The sequence below is a fragment of the Giraffa tippelskirchi genome, chromosome 6 (assembly GCF_054371585.1).
Source record: "Giraffa tippelskirchi isolate mGirTip1 chromosome 6, T2T-mGirTip1v1.2.pri, whole genome shotgun sequence".
NCBI classification, from domain to species: Eukaryota; Metazoa; Chordata; class Mammalia; order Artiodactyla; family Giraffidae; genus Giraffa; species Giraffa tippelskirchi.
In genome coordinates this window covers 157,633,504-157,658,658 of record NC_137280.1, presented here as the reverse complement: position 1 = coordinate 157,658,658, position 25,155 = coordinate 157,633,504, and the positions used below count along the sequence as shown (strand labels likewise).

Here is a 25,155-nt window from a genome sequence, read left to right as displayed (position 1 = left end):
AAAGGAACCAGAGATCAAACTGCCAACATCTGTTGGAGCATCAAAAAAGCCAGAGAGTTCCAGAAAAACATCTACTTCTGTTTTATTGAGTATGCCAAAGCCTTTGACTGTGTGGATCACAACAAAATGTGGAAAATTCTGAAAGAGATGGGAATACCATACCACCTGACCTGCCTCTTGAGAAATCTGTATGCAGGTCAGGAAGCAACAGTTAGAACTGGACATAGAACAACAGACTGATTCCAAATTGGGAAAGGCTGTATATTGTCACCCTGCTTATTTAACTTATATGCAGAGTATATCATGGGAAACACTGGGCTGGATGAAGCACAAGCTGGAATCAAGATTTCCAGGAGAAATATTGATAATCTCAGATATGCAGATGACACCACCCTTATGGCAGAAAGCAAAGAAGAACTAAAGAACCTCTTGATAAAAGTGAAAGAGGAGAGTGAAAAAGTTGGCTTAAAGCTCAACATTCAGAAAACTAAGATCATGGCATCCAGTCCCATCACTTCATGGCAAATAGATGGGGAAACAGTGGAAACAGTGACAGACTTTATTTTGGAGGGGAGGGGGCTCCAAATCACTGCAGATGGTGACTGCAACGATGAAATTAAAAGACACTTGCTCCTTGGAAGAAAAGCTATGACCAACCTAGACAGCATATTAAAAAGCAGAGACATTACTTTGCCAACAAAGTTCCATATAGTCAATGCTATGGTTTTCCAGTAGTCATGTATGGATGTGAGAGTTGGACTGTGAAGAAAGCTGAGCGCTGAAGAATTGATGCTTTTGAACTGTGGTGTTGGAGAAGACTCTTGAGAGTCCCTTGGACTGCAAGGAGATCCAACCAGTCCATCCTAAAGGAAATCAGCCCTGAATGTTCATTGGAAAGACTGATGCTGAAGCTGAAACTCCAATCCTTTGGCTACCTGATGTGAAGAACTGACTCATTTGAAAAGACCCTGATGCTGGGAAAGATTGAAGGCAGGAAGAGAAGGGGACGACAGAGGATGAGATGGTTGGCTGGCATCACTAACTCAAAGGACATGAGTTTAGGTAAACTCTGGGAGTTGGTGATGGACAGGGAGGCCTGGCGTGCTGCAGTTCATGGGGTTGCAAAGAGTCAGACACAACTAAGTGACTGAATTGAACTGATTCAGTTCATTATTTTAATTTTTTTAAATGCTGATATTTCTCCAACCATGGTTAAAGGCAGGGAATGTTTAGTGCAAAAGCTCTTGTCTGTGTAACTAAAAAAAATAAAATCTACTTCTTGATTATGGATTTGCTTTACTGATAGTCCCTCAAGGAAATTCTATGGGAAGTAGGATGGCTTATTTTTCTGACCAGGGTCCTCAGAATTTTATGGGATGATTTCAATCCTAATCCATTTTGAATTGTCTGTAGGACATTCAGTCTATTTTTTTCCTCTCTAAATTCTGTTAAATCTCTCTCTGAATTAGTCATTAGGCCCCCACATAGATTTGTGTTAGTCATCCTGGAGAGAAATTTGAGTCAGAGTTATGTAAATTCTTATTGTGTTTCTTATAAAAATGCTTTTAAAGATGTTGCCCATTTCCTTGTATGATGTTACTCTTTATGAAGACCCATACATCCTTCCTCATCTTAGTATCAGAAAGAAAAATGACTTTCCCTTAAGCAGTTTATTTGTTTTTATCTCTAGACACTGTGAATCATAGCTGATTATATTCTCCTCATTCATTGGCAGCTAGAAGGTTCAGAGCCCAGTTTTCACTTCTATTCAGTGTATAGAACTATAAGGTGATTTTTGAAAGAACTTGTTCCTGCTACACCATTTTCTGTCTACTTTCATTCTCCTCTTTGTCATGTTTTCTTTGTTAACATTTTAAATTTTATTTTATTATTTTACCGAACATATCTGTAGAAACAGACTTAATTACTCTTGAGAGCGATTTGAATAAAATACATAAGTGTATCAGTCAAACCTCTTATTTGTCACTATGACACCTCAGAACATGATTTTAATCTTTTCCACCTTTCACCAAAATGCAGTCATTCTTTAATAACTATTTCTCCATATATTGTCTCACATTTAGTTATCTTGATAGGGTATCTTATCCACATGGATGTCTCCAGCCAGCACTAGACAACCAGGAATGTGTGACACTTAGATCTCCCTTCAAAAAAGAGCCTATTTTTCAGTGGTGAGGAGGGCTATTAGGTGAGAGCCTCTAGCGTTAGATCTGTCAAAACTCAGCACAGTATTTGAGCCAAGGCCATGCTTTCATGGGAAGCACCCAGCCTGTGACAAAGGCCTTCTGCCCTACGGAGGGACTCTTCTAATGTCAGTCTTTGATCTGGGGCCAATCCTTGAGTTGGCCAGGACTTTGTCACCCGAAAGCCCTCACTATCCAATTCTGTCTCTATCCTACCTGGTGTCAGATCAACATCATGATGTGAAAGCGCCCCATGGCCATTATTTTTTTTCACTCTTACCTTATCAACTCTCCACATCCCTGATAAATCTTTTCCACTTGTAACTCCAAATCAGCATCTGATTCTCAGAGAAGCCAAAATAATATACCAGATAACTCACAAAGTTACATTTCCTTGAATTTCCAAACCTATAAATGTATACAGTTACTAAGTCATCTCCTAGATGTCTCAAAGACACTAAATGGAACCTGAACTCATGATTTTCTCCTAGATTTTTTTCTGTTTTGATGTTCTGTATCAGTGGGTAGTCCTAGCATCCATTTGGTTCTGCCAGCCAGAAACCTGGGCTCTGTCCTTGACATTTCTTCTTTCTCATTCCAATTCATCATCAACTTGTGTTGGTCTTACTTCCTAAATATACTCTTCCTTCTGTTTCTCTTTAGCTCCATCAGAGTAGTCTTGGTCTAGAATACCATCATCTCTTGATTTTATTCTACTAGTCTCCAAAGACTAGTAGACTAGAGTCACCAACCAATCCGTCATTCTCCATACCACAGCCAAAATTATTTTCCAAACACATATTTGGTCATGTCTCCATCTGGCCTAAAATCCTTCTATTGGTTCCCATTGCTCTTGTAATAAAGACAAAAGTCTTTAACACAACAAGTCCCTGTGGTCAAGCTCCAGCCTCATTTCCAGTTCCCTTCACCATACCATATTATAACTCCATGATGGCAGATACTGTGCCTATTTTCTTTATCATTTTATCTGAGTCTGCTTGAACACCTGACACACACCTGGTGCTCAATATATAATTATTTAATGAATAATTAAATGATTGAGTGAATAAATGAATTAATCAAATGAGTCTATTCATAATCCACTGGACACACTTTGTGGTTTTCTGTTGTGGAACTTTATCTGAAAGTTGCCTATCTAAATCTTATCCATCTTGTAATTCTCAGATCAAATGTCAACTCAATCAAGAAGGCTTCCTTGACTTATCTAGGTGAAAACACTTGTCTTATTATAAAATCCTGTATTCATTTTGTGTGTGTGCTCAGTCACTCAGTTGTGTCCAACTCTTTGTGATCCCATGGACTGTAGCCTCCCAGGCTCCTCTGTCCATGGAATTGCCAGGCAAGAATATTAGAGTGGGTTGTCATTTCCAATTCTAGGGGATATTCCTGACGCAGGGATCAAACCCACGTCTCCTGCACACCCCGCATTAGCAGGTGGATTCTTGACCCTGAGCCGCCTAGAAAGCCCATTCTTCTTCTATATTACACTTAATACGTAATCATCTGATTAAATATGTTTAATATACTAATAGAACCAGTTAAACTCCACATTCTTTGAAGGAAAGTGTTGAGTTTATGCTCATAAGTATTCTGCACATCACCTAACATACACATATGTGTATAAGTGTATGGGCTTTACTTGATTGAATGATTTGATTGACTGATCTGGCAATATCTGGATGATTTTTCCTGCCACTCGAGCAACTGTTGTGACATTAGGAAGAGTGGATGAGGCTAATAAAAATGTGATGGCCCAGTAAAAATGTTGGTTAGGCAATATATCTCTTGAATCTATCTTTAAGTATCAAGAATAGAAGACTCATTTGGCCTATAAATTTTTGTTGGTTTTCTAAAGCTCAAATGTCATAAAAATCTACTTCATAGCTACAAAATGTGCTGTGGCTGTGTGTTTTTAAGAATTGCCTAAGTTTTATACTAAATAAGGTTCCCAAAAGAATAATATGTGTACCAGAGGACAGAAAAGTTGATTATAGTTGCTGTAGAGACAGGCTGTTTAACAATCTTTAATTGTGGGAATTCTCTAGCAGTTCAGTGATTAGGACTTGGCACTGTCACTGCTGTGGCCCAAGTACAATCGCTGGATGGGGAACTAGAGTGCCACAAGCCAGGTGATACAGTCAGAAAATAAATCTTTAATTGTTAATGAATATATTTGAATGTACATTAGAAAAAATAAACTATCACATCAAAACCATAATGGTCATAGTTAATATTGCTTTGGATAGGGTTGAAAAACAAGCATTTCCATTTTAAAAATAATAATTTAAAAATATTATAATGTCAGATATTAGATATGTCCACAAACATGACTAAAGGTTAAGAGACCTTATTTCAGAGATTTAAAATGTACTGAACACTACTTAGGTTTTTACTCCTATTTTTTTTTTTTACTATGTTTTACTCCTAGGTTTTTAATACTATGAGATTAATAACTGGCTTTGTGAGCTTTCATTCTTTTGTCAAATATTTATGAAGCACTGCTGTGTTTAAAGCCCTAAACTCAAAACTAGAGAAATAATGTGATTAACGTGATTAAGAAAGTTTCTTCCCTCAAAGAGCTCACAACCCCAAAGGGCAGGGACCATAGAAAATAGAAACCCAGTGTAAACGCCCTAGTAGAAAGACATCTATTGAAGGGTCAGTTGTAAAAGGGTACAAAGGTAGGTGTGATCAGCTCTGCTTAGTAAAGTAGGTGTTAAAAAGGGGGATAAACAGAGGAGCTACTTTTGGGAGGCTGGGTAGAAGCTCACTGGTCAAAAAAATGAGATCAGGTCATTTCAGGTGAAAACAGCAATCTGTCAAGCCAGAGAGACATCTATGACTAGAATAATTCCAAATGATTGGAGCCTGGGGTGCAGCACAGTAGGGGCTGGAACGGAGACAAAAGAGGCAGGTAAAAGCCTAGTATCTCATGCCAAGGAGTTGCTTGTATACCTCAGAGGGGACTGAGGACCAATACAGAGAACAGGATCAGGGTTTTATTTAAAAAGAAATAACAGCAGAGGAATTTTACATGCTCCGTGCAAGAAGTTTGAAAAATACTTTTCCTGAAAAGATTCTCTTAGGAAAAGAAAATTTCTCTAAAACACCCAAAAGTAAGATTTGAAGAAGAGACGCAAACTGAGGTGAGATAAAGGGAAACTTAAGCTACCAGAGGGAAAAAAATATCATCCATCTCTATGGCTTCAATCTACAGCCCTGAGATCTCATAGAAGTTCTTTCAATTTCTTTAGAATGCCAACTTATCAAGGTAGAAGGCATAATAAGAATTTTGAAAATCATCATTTTTTACCAATGTCATTGTAATAGTTGATTGAGGGGAGAGTTAACACTGAGTGCGAAAACCATCAGGCGAAGGTTGTTTGGGAACAAGATGTCGGTCCAGTCTCAAAGTGCCACCCTGCCTATCAAGTTATCACAAAGTAAAAACGGTACATTTTATTGTAGAAATCCTCAATTAAGAGATCAAAAGTAGTATCACCAATAATAGAGCAAGTGACATAGCATTCTCTCAGATAGGGAAATAGTCTTCCTGCCAAAAACATTTAACCTAATCTAATCATGAACATGACCATACAAATCCAAGTTGAAAGGTTAACCAAGTTTCATGAAGGTCAGTGACAGGCTGGAGAACTGTTCTAGATTAAAGGAGGAAAAAGGAGGCAAGGCAAATTAATATAACATGAGATCTGACTAGATCCTGGTTTGAAAAAGAAAAAAGTCTATAAAGGACTTACTTGAGATAAGTGGACAGTTTTGAATATGGACTATATATCAGAATATGATGTATCATTGGTAAATTTCCTGAGTGTGATCATTGTGTTGTGCTTACATAGAAAAAATGTCCTATTTTTCGACTTACATGAGGAAACATTTGGAGGTAAAATTTCATAATTTGAGACTAAGGTATTCTCAAATGTTTCAAGAGTTAAAAATATACATATATATTAATACTTATATAGAGAGATCAAGCAAACCTCACGAGGGAATATGGGCGTCAATTTACTATTCAAGTAAATATTATATAGGCTTGATGTATTTTATTTCAAAATAAAGTGTTGGCAAAAAAAATTGATGACTGAGTCCCACCCCCAGAATTTTTTATTTGATTAGTTGGGGTGAAGCCTGGAGAACTTTGAAGATCACCAGATAATACTTAAGTTGAAAACCACCGCAATAGTTCAAAAATATTATTTTACAAATGTTGGGGGGATGGGGATTACAATTCCTGGAGCCTAGCAGTTCTTGGGTTTTGACCACATACCACTTTTATAAGTATTTAACGTATATAAACTGGCTACATTAATTAACAGCACAGAGAATAGGCATGAATAGATACTTGATTTTGGTCTGTTATTCATTTTTACAAGATATATCTGTGAGTGATTTACTTTGCACCAGAAACCCAAACCATTCTATCCCATAAATAAGACCAAACCATTTAAAAGAGGATCTGCCCAGAATAGGTAAGTGTCCAGGACAGAGAATTAAAATTTGAGAAACTTATGTAAAAAACACTCAAAATTATATGCAGCCATGATATATTATCAGTAAAAGGGCAAGAGTTTTTCACACAACAATACATTAATGCAAGAGAAGAGATGATAAAATATGTACACAGTTATCCCAAACACTGAGAGAGTGACAGAAATATAAATCTCTGAAATCAATAACTTTGTAAAAGAAAATCAACCTTTATGTCTGACCTTCACCCAGAGTAGAAGAATTAAGGTGAGAATCTTAAGTTCAGTTATTACTTTCTGTTATGTTTTGAAAAGATTTAATGGATGATACCAAATGAATTTTATCTCTCTCTGGCCAAGTATCAAATTTAGATTTCATTTGCCCCTTATTTCAAGAATTTGTGTTACTTGCTATGGGAAAATTAGACATCATCTGGAGCTCTAATTGCATCTCTTTTTTTTCCCCCTGACATTTGTCAGCTTGCTAGTCAATTCCTTGCTTTTTCCATGATTTTGCATGTCAAAAATTAAATTAAAAGCAATATTTCTATATAAGGGGAGTTCACATGAAAAATAGAAAATACTATTCAGTATAGCAGATTCACAGTGTCTGAGTTCTTATAGTCTCAAATGACATTACTTCTTTATTGTTATTTTAGTAATTAAGTTTATTGTTTAAGAGAAGTTTATCCTTTAACAAAATGCAAATAATTGGTTCCACTCCTTTACTACATTTGTGTTGAGTTACATAGCTAAAATTTAGTATCAAGTTTAGTACTTACCTTCTACTGTTAAAAACACAAAGAGTTTTTAGCTTCCAATATCCCTAAAAAACAAAATATTTTTGGCTATTACTTCAGACATTATCCCCATAAGTGCATTAGCCAAAGCAATTTAGTTCTACAGTTGTTAACTAGAAAAAAATGAAACCTCTTATCCTACCTCTTGCCTCTTTACTGCGTCTATGCCCTGCCCCTGCCCAAAACCAGAGAGAACTGGTGCATTGTGTAAGAGCAATAATGTCTGTGTTTTGATTTTGTCATACAAAGCTAAGGAAGCAGCCATAAAAAACATATGAATCAGTCACTTACTAATATCTAGTATCTTTAGGAGACACAATTTGGAAATGGGAGTTAAATGAAAATGAGGGGTAAATGAAAAGAATTAATGCCAAGTAAAATTTTGGATGATGGGGAAAATTATAGAGAAGGAAATCAGTTCTCTTCCTCTTGTAGGTTTAGCCTTTTATACCCATGAACATTAATATTTGCCCTTGGACAGGGGTATATACATGTGTGAATGAGTGTGTGTTTGTGTGTGTGTGATTTGATAGCTACTCACTGTGCATGAAGATGCCCATCTGCAATAACACCATTTAGGAGACTCTTAGAGACAAAGCTCAGACCTTTCCATGAGATGTGGAGTGTGAATGCCAAATTGGAACTTCAGCTCCCATGGAATTATTCTAATACTTAGAAGGGAGAAGGAACTGGCAACCCACTCCAGTACTCTTGCCTAGAGAATCCTGTGGATGGAGGAGCCTGGTGGGCTGCTGTCCATGGGGTCGCATAGAGTCGAACATGACTGAAGTAACTTAGCATACATGCATGCATTGGAGAAGGCAATGGCAACCCACTCCAGTGTTCTTACCTGGAGAATCCTAGGGACGGAGGAGCCTGGTGGGCTGCCATCTGTGGGGTCACACAGTTGGACACGACTGAAGCGACTTAGCAGCAGCAGCATACTTAGGAGAATATACTTCTGGAAATGAAGGAAATAGATTCTGAAGTAAAAATAACCCTTGTGGATAATATATAGAGTTTCTAACAGTGATTGGAGAGATTGTTAAGGAGAAACTTTAAAAACCTGGGGATAGAATAATAGAATGTAGAGCAGAGTTCTGCTTATCAGTGACCAACCCTATACTGATACTAATACTCTGTGTGTGTATGTGTGTGTGTGTGTGTGTGTGTAGAATTAAGAAAGGGACATGGGGACATGCAGCAAGATCCTCCTACCTGAAGCCCTGAGAAGCTATGAGATTTAGGTAGTTAGTATGTGACTGGCAGGCGGATCCACTGTATGTCATTGCATTGACATACAGATCAGAATGTTGAGTAACAGTAAAATTCTTAATGCAGGATATAGATTTCTTGTCATATATCATGTTTAATAGATGCATGTAATATTCACTTTTGAATATTAAAACTGTATTCCCTTGAAGCAGTAGAGGCATCAAGAAACAAAGAAAAATGACATGTTATCTTCTTTGACATAGTGAACATTGAAAAAGACTCAGAATAAATACTAACTTACTCATGACAGGTATACCTGGGGAAAGCAAGAGCTAGTTACTAAAAGAGCATGAGCGTCAGATGAGGAGTCCAGCAAGTCCAGTTCTGTTCATGACTGTGACACCAAACATATAACCTTGGACAACCTTAAGTCACTTTTTTGCTTGATCCTAAAATTCCATTATCCTCAATTTTTTCAACCAGTTAACAACATATTTAATGTTTCATCCTTAATATTAATATTTTAAAGTATTTTACCGAAATATACAGATAAATCTAGGGCTGTTGTTCATTGTTCAGTCGTTCAGTTGTGTCTGACTCCCTGGGACCCCATGGACTACAGCATGCCAGGCATTAAAAGGTATTAGGAAAGAGGGGTTTACTTGAGGATATATTTGGAGGACATTGGATTAGCTCATAAATTGGAACTGTAGACCAGGATCTGCAAAAAACAGCGTTTTCAAGGATACCAGGTATTAGAAGTAGAGATGTGACTGTTCTCCTCAGGACTCAGTTTCTTGCCTTCTTTTCTCTGGTTCCTTTTGTCTTTTATTTCTTCTGTCTGCTCAGAGTATGCAGTCCATGCCAAATTACTACCACCTACAACTCCTGGACTCATATCCTCACATCTTCACCACTTGAAATAAAAGTGCACATGCCTCTAACTTATTTAAAATTACTAAGAAGGAGTCTGATTGGCATAATATATATATATATCAGGTGCCTGCTCGTGTACTATAATTAGCAACCTTTGCTGAACGGCAAGTTTAAATCTCAGAAGAGAAACATGCTGGGCAAGCCAAGCAAAGAAATGTTCATAACAATAGATTAGACAATTATGTATCTATTTTAAAATTTTGAACTGATCTGACCAATATTATTGGTTTGGTTTTGGCAAAGAAGATCGTTATCAATATGTAACTTGAACACCATCTGGGAAATCAGAACCCAAATAGCTAAGAGCCTCCGACTATTTTTGAGCGTAATACAGGAGGTTAGAAAATAATAATAATGCTCTTTATAGCCAAGAGATGTATTCTAAACACATTGCAGTTATCAAGGATCATCAATGCTAAAGTATTCCCATTACCAAAAAAGGATTGCCTGGTAAGACCAATAAAGGCAGTAGAGTTTATTATTTATCTTTAATATAAAAACTATACTAAGTCTATCCAGTGTCACAGACACACTAGTTAATTGATTGAACAGCATGTTTGAACTTACATTAGAAAAGCAATTACATTAGAAAAGCACTTGTTTAGTATTGCACATAAGTAGCACCCATATTCTGAGCATGGATTTTGACATCAGAGGTGCTCAGCTAAACTGGAGCTCTTTGCAATGATGAACACGTTCAAAGACATTTATTTTCATAAACCTGAAAAGTTTGGCAAACTTTTTCACTAGAAGCCATTTTAGAAGACTGCTTTTGAAGGTTCTATACACATGAGAAGACTCTGTTTTTTTATGACTGCTCCTATTGCTATTAATAGTGTTGACACTTTTGTATCGGAGCAACATCAAGATGTGTCTGTTCAAAAAAGTGATTTTACATGCCGAATGACTCACTTTTATCCAAATGAAAGGTATATGCCATAGTAAAAATGCAGGTTGAGGGAATCATTAGCTAGGCCTTTTATATTTGTCTCACATAATGAGTACCAGCAACTACCTACAACTCTCCCCCCAAAACTGAATTGTATAGGGATAGATATTGATGGCCTGAAAATAAAGACCAAGATACCCAGGTAACCATTATAAGCATTTATGTCAGCTGGCAGGCATGAATGGGGAGACACTTAGGGCTGGAGACCCCTTCTCTAGTTGCCCCGAAATCGGGGCCACGTGACATTCCTGGACTCCAGGCACTTTTGCCTTCGAGGGCCCCTTCCTCCATAAAAAGTAATTACAAATTGTATTTTATCACTGTGCCAGCATAACTATGAGTATATTACTATCTCACATTAAAACATTTTCTTTGACCTGGAATTCTATTTTTAATTCTGATTCAAAAGACACTAAAACATATTCATGGACCCCTAAAAACATTGTGGTCACCAGGCACTGTTCTACCATGCCCAATAGATGAGGCAGTCTTCCCCCAAATCATACCTCTTAACTCTTCATGAACACCCAACCCTGAAACTCTAGTTCAGTCAGTTTCTTGGCATTTCTGGGGTAAGAACTGTTGTAAGACCAAAGATTCTAAAAGGCTAGCCAGTGAGTCCAAAGATCTACTAGTTTATAAAGAATAACTGCAAAATACCATCACCCACAGGCAACTAGTCCATTTCACTGTTGACTTAAACACAAATGTTATTGTTGAAAAATTCAGATGGAAAAGAGGTACAGTGTAGAAGCAGCTATTCCTAGGGAACCATTCAAATGTTCCCTTTGGATCAAATAAATTGGCAGAACACAGTGTCTACTTTAGAATATACTTAACATTTCTTGGTTCACCTGATGCCACATTCTGCAGTCCAAGCCACTGAAAAAGAAGCAAACACTTGGGAGTTGTTTAACAGAAATAAACATCCCTGTCCTAAGTAAGATGAAGCCGTTTTACATTATTCATTTGGTCATTCAATGAATATTCATTAGTGCCTACTGTATTAGTTGCCAGAGATATGAGCCGAAGCCTCAAGAAGTGCAAAACCTGGGGATTTTAGCCTGCAAGTAACTCTGCAGGTTGTGTTGGGAGTTGAAAGGTGGGAGATGGTGATGATGCTTAAAAAAGGAAATGGTCAGTCTTTGAAGGGGCTTGTTTGCCTTGTTAAGGAAGTTGATTTTATCATAAAGTTGTTAAGAAGCCAATGAATGATCTAATTGAAGAATGCTGTGATTAAATATATAATTTAGAAAGATACTTACAGTGGTAGTATGAAGAATTCTCCTTCATGGCTCAAAGACTTGTCATGGTGAAGGGGCTTGTGTAACTCAATAAAGCTATGAGCCATGCTGTGCAGGGTCACCCAAGACAGACAGGTCATAGTGAAGAGTTTTGAGAAAACGTGGTCCACTGGAGGAGGAAATGGCAACCTACTCCAGTATTCTTGCCTAGAGAATCCCATGAACAATATGAAAAGTCAAAAAGATATGACACTAGAAGATGAGCAACCCAGGTCTGAAGGTGTCCAATATGTTACTGCGGAAGCATGGAAGGCAGTTACTAATAGCTTCAGAAACAATGAAGCAGCTGGGCCAAAGTAGAAACAACACTCAGTTGTGGATATGGCTGGTAGTGAAGTAAAGTCCAATGGTATAAAGAACAATATGCATAGGAAACTGGAATGTTAGATCTATGTTTTTGTTGTTCAATTGCTAAGTCATGTCTGACTCTTGTCTGCCTCATGGACTGCAGCACGCCAGGCTTCCCTGTCCTTCACTATCTCCTGAAGTTTGCTCAAACTCATGTCCATTGAGTGAGTGATGCTATTTAAACATCTTATCCTCTGCTGCCCTCTTCTCCTTTTGCTTTCAGTCTTTGCCAGCATCAGGGTCTTTTCCATGAGTTGGCTTTTAGCATCAAGTGGCCAAGGTATTGGAGTTTCAACATCAACCCTTCCAATGAAGATTCAGGGTTGATTTCCTTTAGGATTGACTGGTTTAATCTTCTTGCAGTCAAGGGACTCTCAAGAGTCCTCCAGAACCACAATTGAAAAGCAACAGTTCTTGGGCACTCAGCCTTCTTAATGTTCCAACTCTCAAATCTGAACATGACTATAAGAAAAAGGTACATGAATCAAGGTAAATTGGACATGGTCAAGATGGAGATGGCAAGAGTGAACATCGACATCTTAGGAATCAGTGGACTAAAATAGACAGAAATGGGCAAATTTAATTCAGATGACCATAATATCTACTACTGTGGGCAAGAATCCCTTAGAATAATTGGAGTTTCCCTCATAGTCAACAAAAGAGTCAGAAGTGCAGTACTTACATGCAATCTCAAAAAGGACAGAATGATCTCAGTTTGTTTCCAAGGCAAGCCATTCAATATCACTGTAATCCAATTTGTGCCCCAACCGCTGATGCCAAACAATCTGAAGTTGAATGGTTCTATGAAGACCGACAAGACATTCTAGAACTAACACCAAAAAAAAAAAAAAGTCCTTTTTTTCCATCATAGGGGATTGGAATGCAAAAGTAGGAAGTCAAGCAATACCTAGAATAATAGGCATGTTTGGCCTGGGAGTAAATCAGATTGATTCTTTGCAGCTGAAGATGGAGAAGCTCTATACAGTTAGCAAAACAAGACATGGAGCTGACTATGGCTCAGATCATGAGCTCCTTATTGGAAAATTCAGACTTAAATTGAAGAAACTAGAGAAAACCACTAGGCCATTCAGGTATGACCTAAAACAAACCCCTCATGATTACACAGTGGAGATGATGACTAGGATAGATTCAAAGGATTAGATCTGGTAGACAGAGTGCCTGAAGAACTACGGACAGAGATTCTTAACATTGTATAGGAGGCATTGACCAAAATTATCCCAAAGAAAAAGAAATGCAAGAAGGCAAAGTGGTTGTCTGAGGAGACTCTACAAATAGCTGAGGAAAGAGGAGAAGTGAAACGCAAGGGATAAAGGAAAAGATAGCCCAAATGAAGGCAGAGTTCCAGAGAATAGCAAGGTATAAGAAGATATAAGAGATAAGAAGCCTTCTTAAATGAACAATGCAAAGAAGCAGAGGAAAACAACAGAATGGGAAAGATTAGAGATCTCTTCAAGAAAACTGGAGATATAAAGGGAACATTTCATGCAAGACTGGGCACAATAAAGAACAGAAATGGTAAAGACCTAACAGAAGCAAAAGAGATTAAGAAGACATGACAAGAATACATAGAAGAACTGTACAAAAAAGGTCTTAATGACCTGGATAACCATGACGGTGTGGTCATTCACCTAGAGCCAGACATCCTGGAATGTGAAATCAAGTGAGCCTTAGGAAGCATTACTATGAACAAAGCTAGTAGAGGTGACAAAGTTCCAGCTGGGCTATTTAAAATAGTAAAATATGATGCTGTTAAAGTGCTGCACTCAATATGCCAGCCAATTTGGAAAACTCAGCAGTGGCCAAAGGACTGGAAAATGTCAGTTTTCATTCCAATCCTAAAGAAGGGCAATGCCGAAGAATGTTCAAACTACCATACAGTTGTGCTCATTTCACATGTTAGCAAGGGTGAAAGTGAGAGTCGCTCAGTTGTGTCTGACTCTTTGTGACCCCATGGATTATACAGTCCATGGAATTCTCTAGGCCAGAATACTGGAGTGGGTAGCCTTTCCATTCTCCAGAGGATCTTCCCACCCAGGGATCAAACCCAGGTCTCCTGCATTGCAGGTGGATTCTTTACCAGCTGAGCCACAAGGGAAGCCCTAGCTAGCAAGGTTATATAAGCTCAAAATCCTTCAAGCTAGGCTTCAGCAAATACGTGAACAGAGAATTTCCAGATATACAAACGATTTAGAAAAGGCAGAGGAACCAGATATCCAAATTGCCAACATTTGTTGGATCAGTGAGAAAGCAAGAGAGTTCCAGAAAAACATCTACTTCTGTTTCATAGACCATTTTAAAGCTTCTAACTTTGTGGATCACAACAAACTTTGGAAAATTCTTGTGAAAGGAGTCCCAGTTCACCTTACCTGTTTCCTGAGAAACCTGCATGCCGGTCAAGAAACAACAGTTAGAACCAGACATGGAACAAGTGACTGGTTCAGAATTGGGAAAGGAGTATGTCAGGGCTGTATATTATCTTATTTATTTACCCTGCTTATTTAACTTATGTGCAGGGTACATCATACAAAATGCAAGGCTGGATGAATCACAAGCTGGAATCAAGATTTCTAGGAGAAATATCAACAATCTCAGATATGCTGATGATACCACTCTAATGGCAGAAACTGAAGAGGAACTAAAGAGCTTCTTTATGAGGGTGAAAGAGGAGAGGGATAAAGAGGGATGGACTTAAAACACAATATTCAAAACACTAAGATCATGGCATCTAGTCCCATCACTTCATGGCAAATAGAAAGGGAAGAAGTAAAAGCAGTGACAGATTTTATTTTCTTGGCCTCCAAAATCATTACAGATGGTGACAGCAGCCATGAAATTAAAAGACTCCTGCTGCATGGAAGGAAATCTATGACAAATCTAGACTAGTGTATTAAAAACCAGACATCACTTTGCTGATGAAGGTCTGTATAATTAAAGCTATAGTTTTTCCAGCAGTCATGTATGGATGTAAGAGTTGGACCATAAAGAGGGCTGAGTGCTGAAGAATTGATGATTTTGAATTTTGGTGCTGGAGAAGACTCCTGAGAGGCCCTTGGACTGCAAGGAGATCAAATCAGTCAATCCTAAAGGAAATCAACCCTGAATATTCACTGGAAACACTGAAGCTAAAGCTCCAGTACTTTTGCTACCTGGTGCAAGGAGCCAACTCTTTGGAGAAGACCCTGATGCTGGGAAAGACTGAAGGCAAAAGGACAAGAGGCAGCAGAGGATGAGATGGTTAGATAGCATCACCAATGCAGTGGATATGAATCTGAGCACACTCCAGGAGATGGTGGAGGACAGAGGAGCCACAGAGTCACACAGGTATGAGACTGAACAACAACAACAATGAAGCATTGAGTTACAGTCTTGCTTTCAAGACTGAATCACTTGCAGAGCCTTGAAACTTGCCATTCCTCAAGCCTCACACTGCAAAGATTCCTGTGTAACTAGCCTCAGGTAGGGCCTCAAAGATAAAATTTTAAAAATGCCCAGGTGATTATAATGTGCAGCCAAAGTTGGAAAACCACTTGCTACCTAAGAGTGGGATATAACAAGACTGTCATGTGCTAAGTAAGAGACAAAAAGGAACTAAATTAATAGTACCAGAGAAAATTGTGTGCAGGAACAAGAAATATGGTTGTTTGAATTTAGCATGACTTATCTCAAAACGGAAAAGTGTAAAAAAACTTGTGTCTCTAAGATCTAGCCACATGGCTCCACCATGTGGATAAACTGTGATGTATCAAGTCAGTTGATTGCTTTTTCTCCTTCAGATCCTGCTTGCTGTAACTGAGAATATTAGTAGAAATAAGTTAAAAAGCCAAAAATAGTGCATCAATTAGAAGAAAAATATGTATTGACACCTGAAAAGATTTAGCACTCAAATACTTCTTTCAAATCTGATATAATGCTTTACATATGAAACTGCTATAGAACTTTATCTTGGGCACATATATTACAAAAAAGTGTTTCTGTTTATTAAATCTAAAAATCTATTGAATAGTGAAATTATCACATTTGTTTGGGGGTAAAAGATTTGTAAAGAATGTTGCTTTGATGACTCGAAATGCTAAACATTTATAATTGCTTTTTATCACTGTAGAATTCCTTCAAAGTAGCTTCATAATCATACCACTCTTATTCTTAGGATATACTGAAATAATTCAGGTAGAAATTTTAAAGTGATTAGAAAAAGAGCAAAATAAATTGATTAATTTTTATGACTTCAGAAGTTTCTCATCTTATTTAACTACTCACATAATTCTCTTTAAAAGCTTGAAATGTGTGATTCTTAATGGCAAAATAAAACATCTTCATAGTCTGTAAACTTTCATACATGATTGGCTATTGTAATTTATCAATATCTCTTCAAGCAAATTCTGAAAATGAGATTATTAAACTAGTGAAATTAACATTGCACTTCTAATTCTCCAGCCTCCAGACAGTTTGCTCAACAAGCACTTTTCAGTTCATAATTAAGTTGTACTTTTCACCTCAAGGTTTGAACCAAATTTAAATTTCAGTTTTATAATCTGACTTAATATATCAATTCAAAGATGTCTCTTTTACTACAAAACGTCTTTGTTTTTGAAGAAACATGATCCTCACCACTGAGATGTATCAAAATCTATTAAAGGAAAAATAAATTAGTTCTGAAAATGTGAATGGATAAAAGTATTGCCTTATTTACTGTAATGATGTCCTGGTGACAAAAATGTTCTTTCTAGATGTTAGACAGTAATTAAATGAAAGTCACTCAGCCGTGTCTGACTTTTTGTGACCCCATGGAGACTATACAGTCCATGGAATTCTCTAGGCCAGAATACTGGAGTACATAGCCTTTCCCTTCTCCAGGGGATCTTCCCAACCCAGGAATCGAACCCAGGTCTCCCGCATTGCAGGTGGATTCTTTACCAGCTGAGCTACAAGGAAAGCCCAAGACAGTAATTAAGTTAATAAATAATTTTAGAATATCTTCCAGATGTAAGGTACTATATGAACATCACAGGTGATGGATGTCTAAAAACAAGATCCCTACTTCAAGAGAGTTTAAGTCTTTAAAAGGTAAGAGAGTCACACATCTAGAGTCAAACAGGTAAGGAAACATTCAAAACCAAAAGAAGCAAAGTAAGGACAGAGGAAGGAGAGATCACAGTCAGGTGGAATAGTTAGGAGAACTCATATAAGTAACAGGGTTTATGTTAGATGGACCTAAAAGAAATCTGTATAGACAAGAAGGAGTTTGGGGCATTATGGTCAGGTACCATGACAAGAGCAAAAACTGAGAACTCGGATAGAGTTTGCAGGCTAGCGGCATTGGCCTCAACCAGGATCATGTTAGAAATGGGGAATCTTGGTCTTGGCCTCTTGAATCCCAGTTTGCATTTTAATAAGAATGCTAGGTGATTTGTACTGATATTAAACATTTTAAAGCACTCTCAGAATATTGGCAGTAAATTATTTTCTGTGAAAGATCAGATAAACATTTTTGGCTTTACAGGCTACTCTGTTGCTTAGCATGAAAGCAGCAAAGATGACAGCATGTAAATGAAAAAGCCTGGATGGGTTCCAATAAAACTTTATTACTGTGACCATTAATTTCATGTATCACCTTGACTAGGACAGGGGGTTCCTGAGTATTTGGTTGAACATTGTTCTGGGTGTGTCTGTGAGAATGTTTCTGGATAACATTTGAATTTGTACACTAAGTGAAGCAGATTGCCCTCCTCAATGTGAGTAGGACTTTTCCATCTGGTAGAGGCCTGAATGGAACAAAAGGAGGCGTGAAAGTCAATTTGTTCTCTTTGCCTGACTGTTTTAGAGCTTTCCTGGTAGCTCAGCTGGTAAAGAATCTGCCTGCAATGCAGGAGACCCTGGTTCGATTTCTGGGTCAGGAAGATCCCCTGGAGAAGGGAGTGGCAACCCACTCCAGTACTCTTAGGTTTCCCTGGTGGTTGAGCTGGTAAAGAATCCGCCTGCAATGCGGGAGACCTGGGTTTGATCCCTGGGTCGGGAAGATCCACTGAAGAAGGGAATGGCTACCTACTCTAGTATTCTGGCCTGGAGAATTTGATAGTCTGTATAGTCCATGGGGTCACAAAGAGTTGGATGTGACTGAGCAACTTTCACTTTCACTCTGGAGCTGGGGTGTTGATAGATCCCTGGGTCAGGAAGATCCCCTGAAGAAGGAAGTGGCAACCCACTCCAGTATGCTTGCCTGGGAAATTCCATAGACAGAGGAGCCTGGCAGGCTACAGTCCATGGGGTTGCAAAGAGTTGAACACATCTTAGTGACTAAACAATAACAACAAAAGATATATATATATATATATATATATATATATATACACACACACACACACATACACATTTATACATATGTGTGTGTGTATATATTTGTGTGGGTGTATATGAGTGTGTGTGTACATATATGCATGGAGAATGTGGGGTGCTCAGTTGTGTCCAACTATTTATGGACCCTATGAACCGTAGCCTGCCGGATCCTCCATCCATGGGATTTTTCAGGCAAGAATACTGGAGTGGGTTGCCATTTCCTTCTCCAGGGGATTTTCCCGACCTAGGGATTGAACCCACATCTCCTGCATCTCCTACATTGGCAGGCGGATTTTTTTTTTCTTTTTTAACCACTGAACCACCTAGGAACCCATTCATTCTATTAGTTCTGCTTCTCTGGAGAAGAACCTTGATTAATATAGTTATGGACACCAAGTTTGAGTTTCATATAATTTTCACGTGTCATGAAATACTGTTCTTCTTTTTTTTTTTTCCAACCATTAAAAAATTTAAAAACCATTCAGAGCTTACAGGGCATACAAAAACAGACACTGGCTGGATTTGGTCTGTGAGCCATAGTTTGCCAACTATGTCTTAGAATACTAAACATCAGTAGAATTGAAAACAAGTTAGCCCTTCAATTATTTCTATCACCTAAATTCTAGATTTTATAACAACAGAATAATAACTATAGAGATATTTATACTTTATAGCCAAAGGATAATTTTTATTATTCCATAGCTAAGCATATCTAATCCAATCATAGGAGAATAGTATTTTTCTTCACCATTTTTTAGCTAGTGGGAGTGTGGTTATTAGTATTTTTTCAAGTGGGTATTAAATTTCACTGTGATCATGGTACATGTGTATAAATATAAGGCAAACAAATGATTAAAGCATCTTCCATTATTTTCTTTCACAAAGGTAACCTGGAAAAATAGTAAGATTTCCTTCAATCAACCTAACAGAAAAGGTAAAGACTCTCCATGATAATGTCACTGTCATTCTTCCCCTCACTTGTGCTTTAAAAATCAATCACATTGAAGCAACTGGAATGAAAGTTCTCTAGGTGTGATCCAAGTTCTCAGCATCTCCTGGGAACTAGTTGGACTTGCTAATTCTTGCGCCTGCCCAAGACAGGGAGCAGGGGGGCAGGGGGGTGGGGGTGGGGGCAGGGTGGAAGGAGAGGGAGGAGGACTGGGGCCTAGAATCTATGTTTTTAAAAGTTCTCCAAGTGGGTATGATGAATGTTAAAATTTAAAAATTGCCAAACTCAGTATAACTCTTGTTAAGAATCCATCCAGATTCCTGGAATTCTCTTACAGACCCATTGAGTGGGAATCTCTGGTTTGCATTTTAACAGGCTCCTAGGTGACTGTCATGCTTGTTCATATTTGAAAGTCACTACTTTAGAGCTGGTGCTTCTCTTTCATCCCACCACCCCCATCCAACCTATAAGACCTTTGCCAAATCCTATAAACTTTACATTGCAAAAACTTCCAAACCTAATACTAATTATCAGAAAAACCTAAGATTTTTATAAAATTACCAGGCCCTGCTCCAGAATTACACAGAAAAATGTATTATATAAATGTAAACATATGTTATATGATACATATGCTATATATATATATATATATATGATATACTATCTGTCCATCTGGGAACATGGTGAGGAATTTGCTCTTATATTCTTAAATTTGATGTAGCTACTCATGAGTAGACATTTGGGCCTCACTATTAGAATTTACTCCCTTGTTCTATTTTAATATACTTTAATTTGGACTTTATAAAGTCCTCATTATGAAAACAATCACAAATAATATCCAAATTAAAGTTATGCAACTCTGATCATTTTATTCTCCCACTCAAAATTTTTGACTGTATTACATACAAATTACTCAGCTTGACATTCAAGACCCTCTGCTAATCGTACTAATTCGTATCTCAGTTAATTTAGCTCATTCTCCAACCAACCAAGCTATGCTCTTTTTTTGGTCTCTGGATACATCTTATACTTTGTACCCTACTTTGACCAAGCACATCCCATCTACCTATAGCATGCCTTTGCTCAATATAAAAAATAAATAAAAATGTACATAAATGTTATATCCCCCAATTAACCTATTCTATGTGTCATTTAAGTAATAACATTTATGGAACAATTTGTAGAAGCCAGTCACACTGCTATAATCTTCACATGCAGTAACTAACTTAATCCCTTAAAACCACCTTGTGAGTTAGCTACACTGATTTTCTTCACTGTTCAGAGGATGAAACTCAGGGTAAAATAGATTGAAGTAACTCTCAAAGAATATTCAGTAGCAAGTAGTAAAACTGGGATTGTGAGCTTTGAAATATTAGGTCTACTGAATCACAAATGAGAGCTTTCCATCTTATTCAGTTCAGTTCAATCGCTCAGTCATGTCCGACTCTTTGCAACCCCATGGACTGCAGCACGCCAGGCTTCCTGTCCATCACCAACTCCCAGAACTTATTCAAACTCATGTGCATTGAGTTGGTGATGCCATCCAGCCATCTCATCCTCTGTTGTCCCCTTCTCCTCCTGCCTTCAATCTTTCCCAGAATCAGGGTCTTTTCAAATGAGTCAGTTCTTCGCATCAGGTGGCCAAAGTATTGGAGTTTCAGTTTCAGCATCAGCCCTTTCAGTGAATATTCAGGACTAATTTCCTTTAGAATTGACTGGTTTGATTTCCTTGTTGTCAAAAGTACTCTCAAGAGTCTTCTCCAGCACCACAGTTCAAAAGCATCAATTCTTCGGTGCTCAGCTTTCTTTGCAGTCCAACTCTCACATGACTATGGAAAAAACCATGGCTTTGACTAGATGAACTTTTGTTGGCGAAGTAATGTCTCTGCTTTTTAATATGCTATCTAGGTTGGTCATAGCTTTTCCTCCAAGGAGCAAGTGTCTTTTAATTTCCTGGCTGCAGTCACCATCTGATTTTGGAGCCCCCCCAAAATAAAGTCTCTCACTGTTTTCATTGTTTCCCCATCTATTTGCCATGAAGTGATGGGACTGGATGCCACGATCTTAGTTTTCTGAATGTTGAGTTTTAAGCCAACTTTTTCACTCTCTTTGACTTTCATCAAGAGACTCTTTAGTTCTTGTTTGCTTTCTGCCATAAGGGTGGTGTCATCTGCATATCTGAGGTTATTGATATTTCTCCCAGAAATCTTGATTCTACCATGTGTTTCATCTAGCCTGGCATTTTGCATGATGTACTCTGCATAGAAGTTAAATTAGCACAGGGTGACAGTATACAGCCTTGATGTACTCCTTTCCTGATTTAGAACCAGTCTGTTGTTCCATGTCCAGTTCTAACTGTTGCTTCCTGACCTGCATACAGATTTCTCAGGAAGCAGGTAAGGTAGTCTAGTAGTCCATCTTATTAAATTGCTGTAAAATTGTGTTGGAAATGACCATATGGTACTTTATATAATAGTTCTATTCACTCTTGATTAATTAGTATAATAAAAGGATAAGGTGGTGACAGATTATTCCCAATCATGGTTGTAACAGAGGCCGACTCTTTATTAATTTGTTTTGGGAAGAATTAACAGTGATTTTTTAAAAAGCCACAGGAATTACCTTTATGTTGATGACATACCCCTAGTTAGCAGAAAAGATGCTAAGCCTTTTGGACTGAACAGTGGCTAGTTGGGGCTGAATGAACTATGAGTCTTCCATTGATTTCAAGCCACTGAAGGGTAGTACCTACACTAGTACCAGGTATCAGCACTCAGGGATAAGAAATCTTATTACCTAGTTCCCTACTGGACCCTACTCAAGGTTATTATCGTTGAGAAGGGACTGTATTTGTCCATGTCATAATCATTCTACTATACTCTAAGGACCGGCAGGTAGGACTGTGAAATAGCCATTTTTGTGTCCCCATCGCCATCATCACCACCACCTAACAATTAGTATCAAACCTTCAATACAGCGATTTAATATGATATTTTAAATTGAACATGGATTTATAGAATTTGCTCCTCAATATATTGTCTTTACATCTTAATTTTCAATAGTCCTAAAACATAAAAGAAAAAGTATTTGAATTTTGGGGGAGTTAAATTTAGATTGAAGATATTTTTAAAACGCTATTTCTTCTTTTCCTTTAGTAGTGCTCTGTTTTAGAGAAACTAGGTATTTACTGCAGGAAGAATAAGACAGGGACACATTAGAGTAAGAACAGTAAAGAGCAATACGCGCGCACTGCTTCTAGTTTTCCAACCATGTTCCAGTCTCTCTGAGGCCAAGAATTTGGTGCCGCTCCAGACATACTTTCTTAAAAGAACTAGGGACGCTTCCGCTTTATGATCTTGGCTGTTCAATCTGATCTGCCCCAGTCTCAAGGCAGTGGCACCCCACTCCAGTAGTCTTGCCTGGAAAATCCCATGGATGGAGGAGCCTGGTAGGCTGCAGTCCATGGGGTCGCTAAGAGTCGGACACGACAGAAGTGACTGAGCAGCATCCTCATGTAATTGTTAGCCCTACCCAACTCTTTCAAGACTTTGCTCAAAATGTCAACTTTTTACTGAGGCCTCCTTTGAACCATCCTATTTAAAAGTTGATACCCTCCCAAGTCCTTTCTTCACTTTTGATTGTCCCACGTTAAACTGTTCAGGTTAGCCTCCACAAGCCCTAAATTTATTGATACTTCCCTTTTGAACAGCCCTCCTCGTCGCTTCTACTTTAAATCTTGTCGGGAAGGGGCGGATCTAGGGCCCAGGCTCTCAGAAAGGAGGAGCAGCGCCCATGGGCCACGCCCACTTGCGACCAGGCGCCTTTCTCCTCCTAATCCGCTCCGGAAACGGGACTGGGGACGGAATTACCACATGACCTTGACGTCATCGCCCCCGCGCCGGGTTGTCCTGACTTGGCTTCCGCGGAATCTTGGAGGTGGCTTAGGTGCTTTACGTCAGGTTTTGTACAGTTCGCGGTCTTCTCTCCACAGACTCCCTGGGCCTCGCCTCCGACTTGCCGATGTACCACAACAGTAGCCAGAAGAGGCACTGGACTTTCGCCAGCGAGGAGCAGCTGGCGCGATTGCGGGCCGACGCCAACCGCAAATTCAAATGCAAAGCGGTGGCGAACGGGAAGGTGAGGGCTCGGGCTGCCGCCCTTCGGCCTCGGGCTCTGTAAACTCTTGCCTGTTCCCCCCACCCCTCCCAAGACTTACCCCACACCTCCCTCCCACCTCCTCGGTGCAGAGTGCGTTTATCCATCTAGTCAGCAGCGAGCACCTTGCCAGGTACAGTGGTAAGGAGAGGGACAAGGCCGTCCATCCCCTCAGTCGAGCGGCGGACTGTATAGTCAAGGCGAAGAGGACAGCTAATGTACCAGGGGGAGGTTTCTCTTAGTGGCTGGTGTGGCGAAGATGGGGAAAGGACTTTCCCAGCGGACAGAGCCACAGGTGCAAAGGAGGAGTTCAGAAATCTCAGAGCTGGTCTCTGCAGGAACTCTCTTGATCGTGTGTGGCGGAAGCAGAGTGTTTGAAAGGCTGGAGAACACAGGCAGGGAACTTGTAAGCGGAAGTAAGTAGTTTGAACTCTGTGATGGAGGATGGGAAACCTTAGAAAGATTCTAAATGGGAAATTAATCTTGTCAGATTCTGTTCTAGAAAGAGCTTTCTGGGAAGAAATGTTTTGATTGGATGGGGCAGGGCAGAGGAAGGGGGATGAGACACCGTTAGCACAAACCAATTGGCCACAGAAGGTTTGGACTATAGTCTGTCAGCGACGCCCTTCCAGTTTTACTTTTACCTGTAACTCTCGTTTACTTCGTATCACTTTATTTTTGTGCTGTACAGAGTAGTACTTACTGTGCTTAATTTTCAATATTTGGCAACTGTTAGTTCATATAATCCTCACAACTACCCCATGAGGTAGATAGTGTTATTATCGTTGCATTACATCTGAGGACACTGAAGTACAGAGAGATTGAATAACTTCTCAGGCTATAATGATAGTAAGTGGCAGAGCCAGGATTTGAACTTATGGAATCTGGTTTCGGCTGTCCTTCTGTGAATCGCAGTGCCATGCTGTCTCTATAAAATTAGCCCCACCTGTGTTAGTTTCCGAGGCCCGCCACAATACCATACACTAGGTGACTTAACACAGCAGAGATTTATTGTTTGAGTTCTGCAGGCTAGAAGTGTGAGACCAAGGTGTTTGTGGAGTAGTGCTCTCTACAACTTCTAGACCCTTTCCTCTTCAGCTTCTGGTAACCCCAGGTGTTTTTCCGCTTGTGGCAGCGAACTCCAGCCTCTAGCTCCTTCTTTCCAGAGTGTTCTCCCTGTGTCTCTGTCTCTTTATATGTTCTTCTTACAAAGCTACCAGTTATATTGGACTAGAAGCCTCTTCTACTTCAGTAGGACCTCATCTTAACTGCAAAGACCTTATTTTCTCACATTCTGAGGTACTGGGTTTAGGACTCAACATACCTTTTTTGGCAGTTGTAATTAAACAAATAGTGGCACCAAATAAGATATTTTTGTCGTAAAATTGTAGTTTTTATTAACCCTACAATGTATTTTGTAGAAATTTTGTAGAGAT

The 25,155-nt window shown here is 38.8% G+C and overlaps 1 protein-coding gene and 1 long non-coding RNA gene across 30 annotated transcripts in view; one reads left to right on the top strand and one right to left on the bottom strand.

The window, feature by feature from the left end:
* Nucleotides 1-25,155, top strand: part of CCNH (cyclin H) — a 375,519-nt gene that overhangs the window by 311,238 nt on the left and 39,126 nt on the right. For 26 of the 29 annotated variants that reach the window (XR_014057582.1, XR_014057583.1, XM_081503963.1 and 23 more), the window contains 2 exons: nt 19,501-19,549; nt 23,556-23,701. Coding sequence is in view for 25 of the 29 variants with exons in the window: in XM_081503955.1 (XP_081360081.1) it covers nt 19,501-19,549; nt 23,556-23,701 (195 nt within the window). In the remaining 4 variants the exon portion in view is untranslated. Of the gene's footprint in view, nt 1-13,128; nt 13,353-19,500; nt 19,550-23,459; nt 23,702-25,155 lie in introns of those variants that run through there. The other 3 variants (XR_014057584.1, XR_014057585.1, XM_081503980.1) reach the window with 2 other exon arrangements.
* LOC145511173 (uncharacterized) lies at nt 4,624-13,058 on the bottom strand. The gene is made up of 4 exons (XR_014057588.1): nt 12,944-13,058; nt 11,875-12,723; nt 8,360-8,470; nt 4,624-7,535 (listed from the first exon to the last, which is right to left on the bottom strand). It is a non-coding gene; the product is annotated as an uncharacterized LOC145511173 (long non-coding RNA).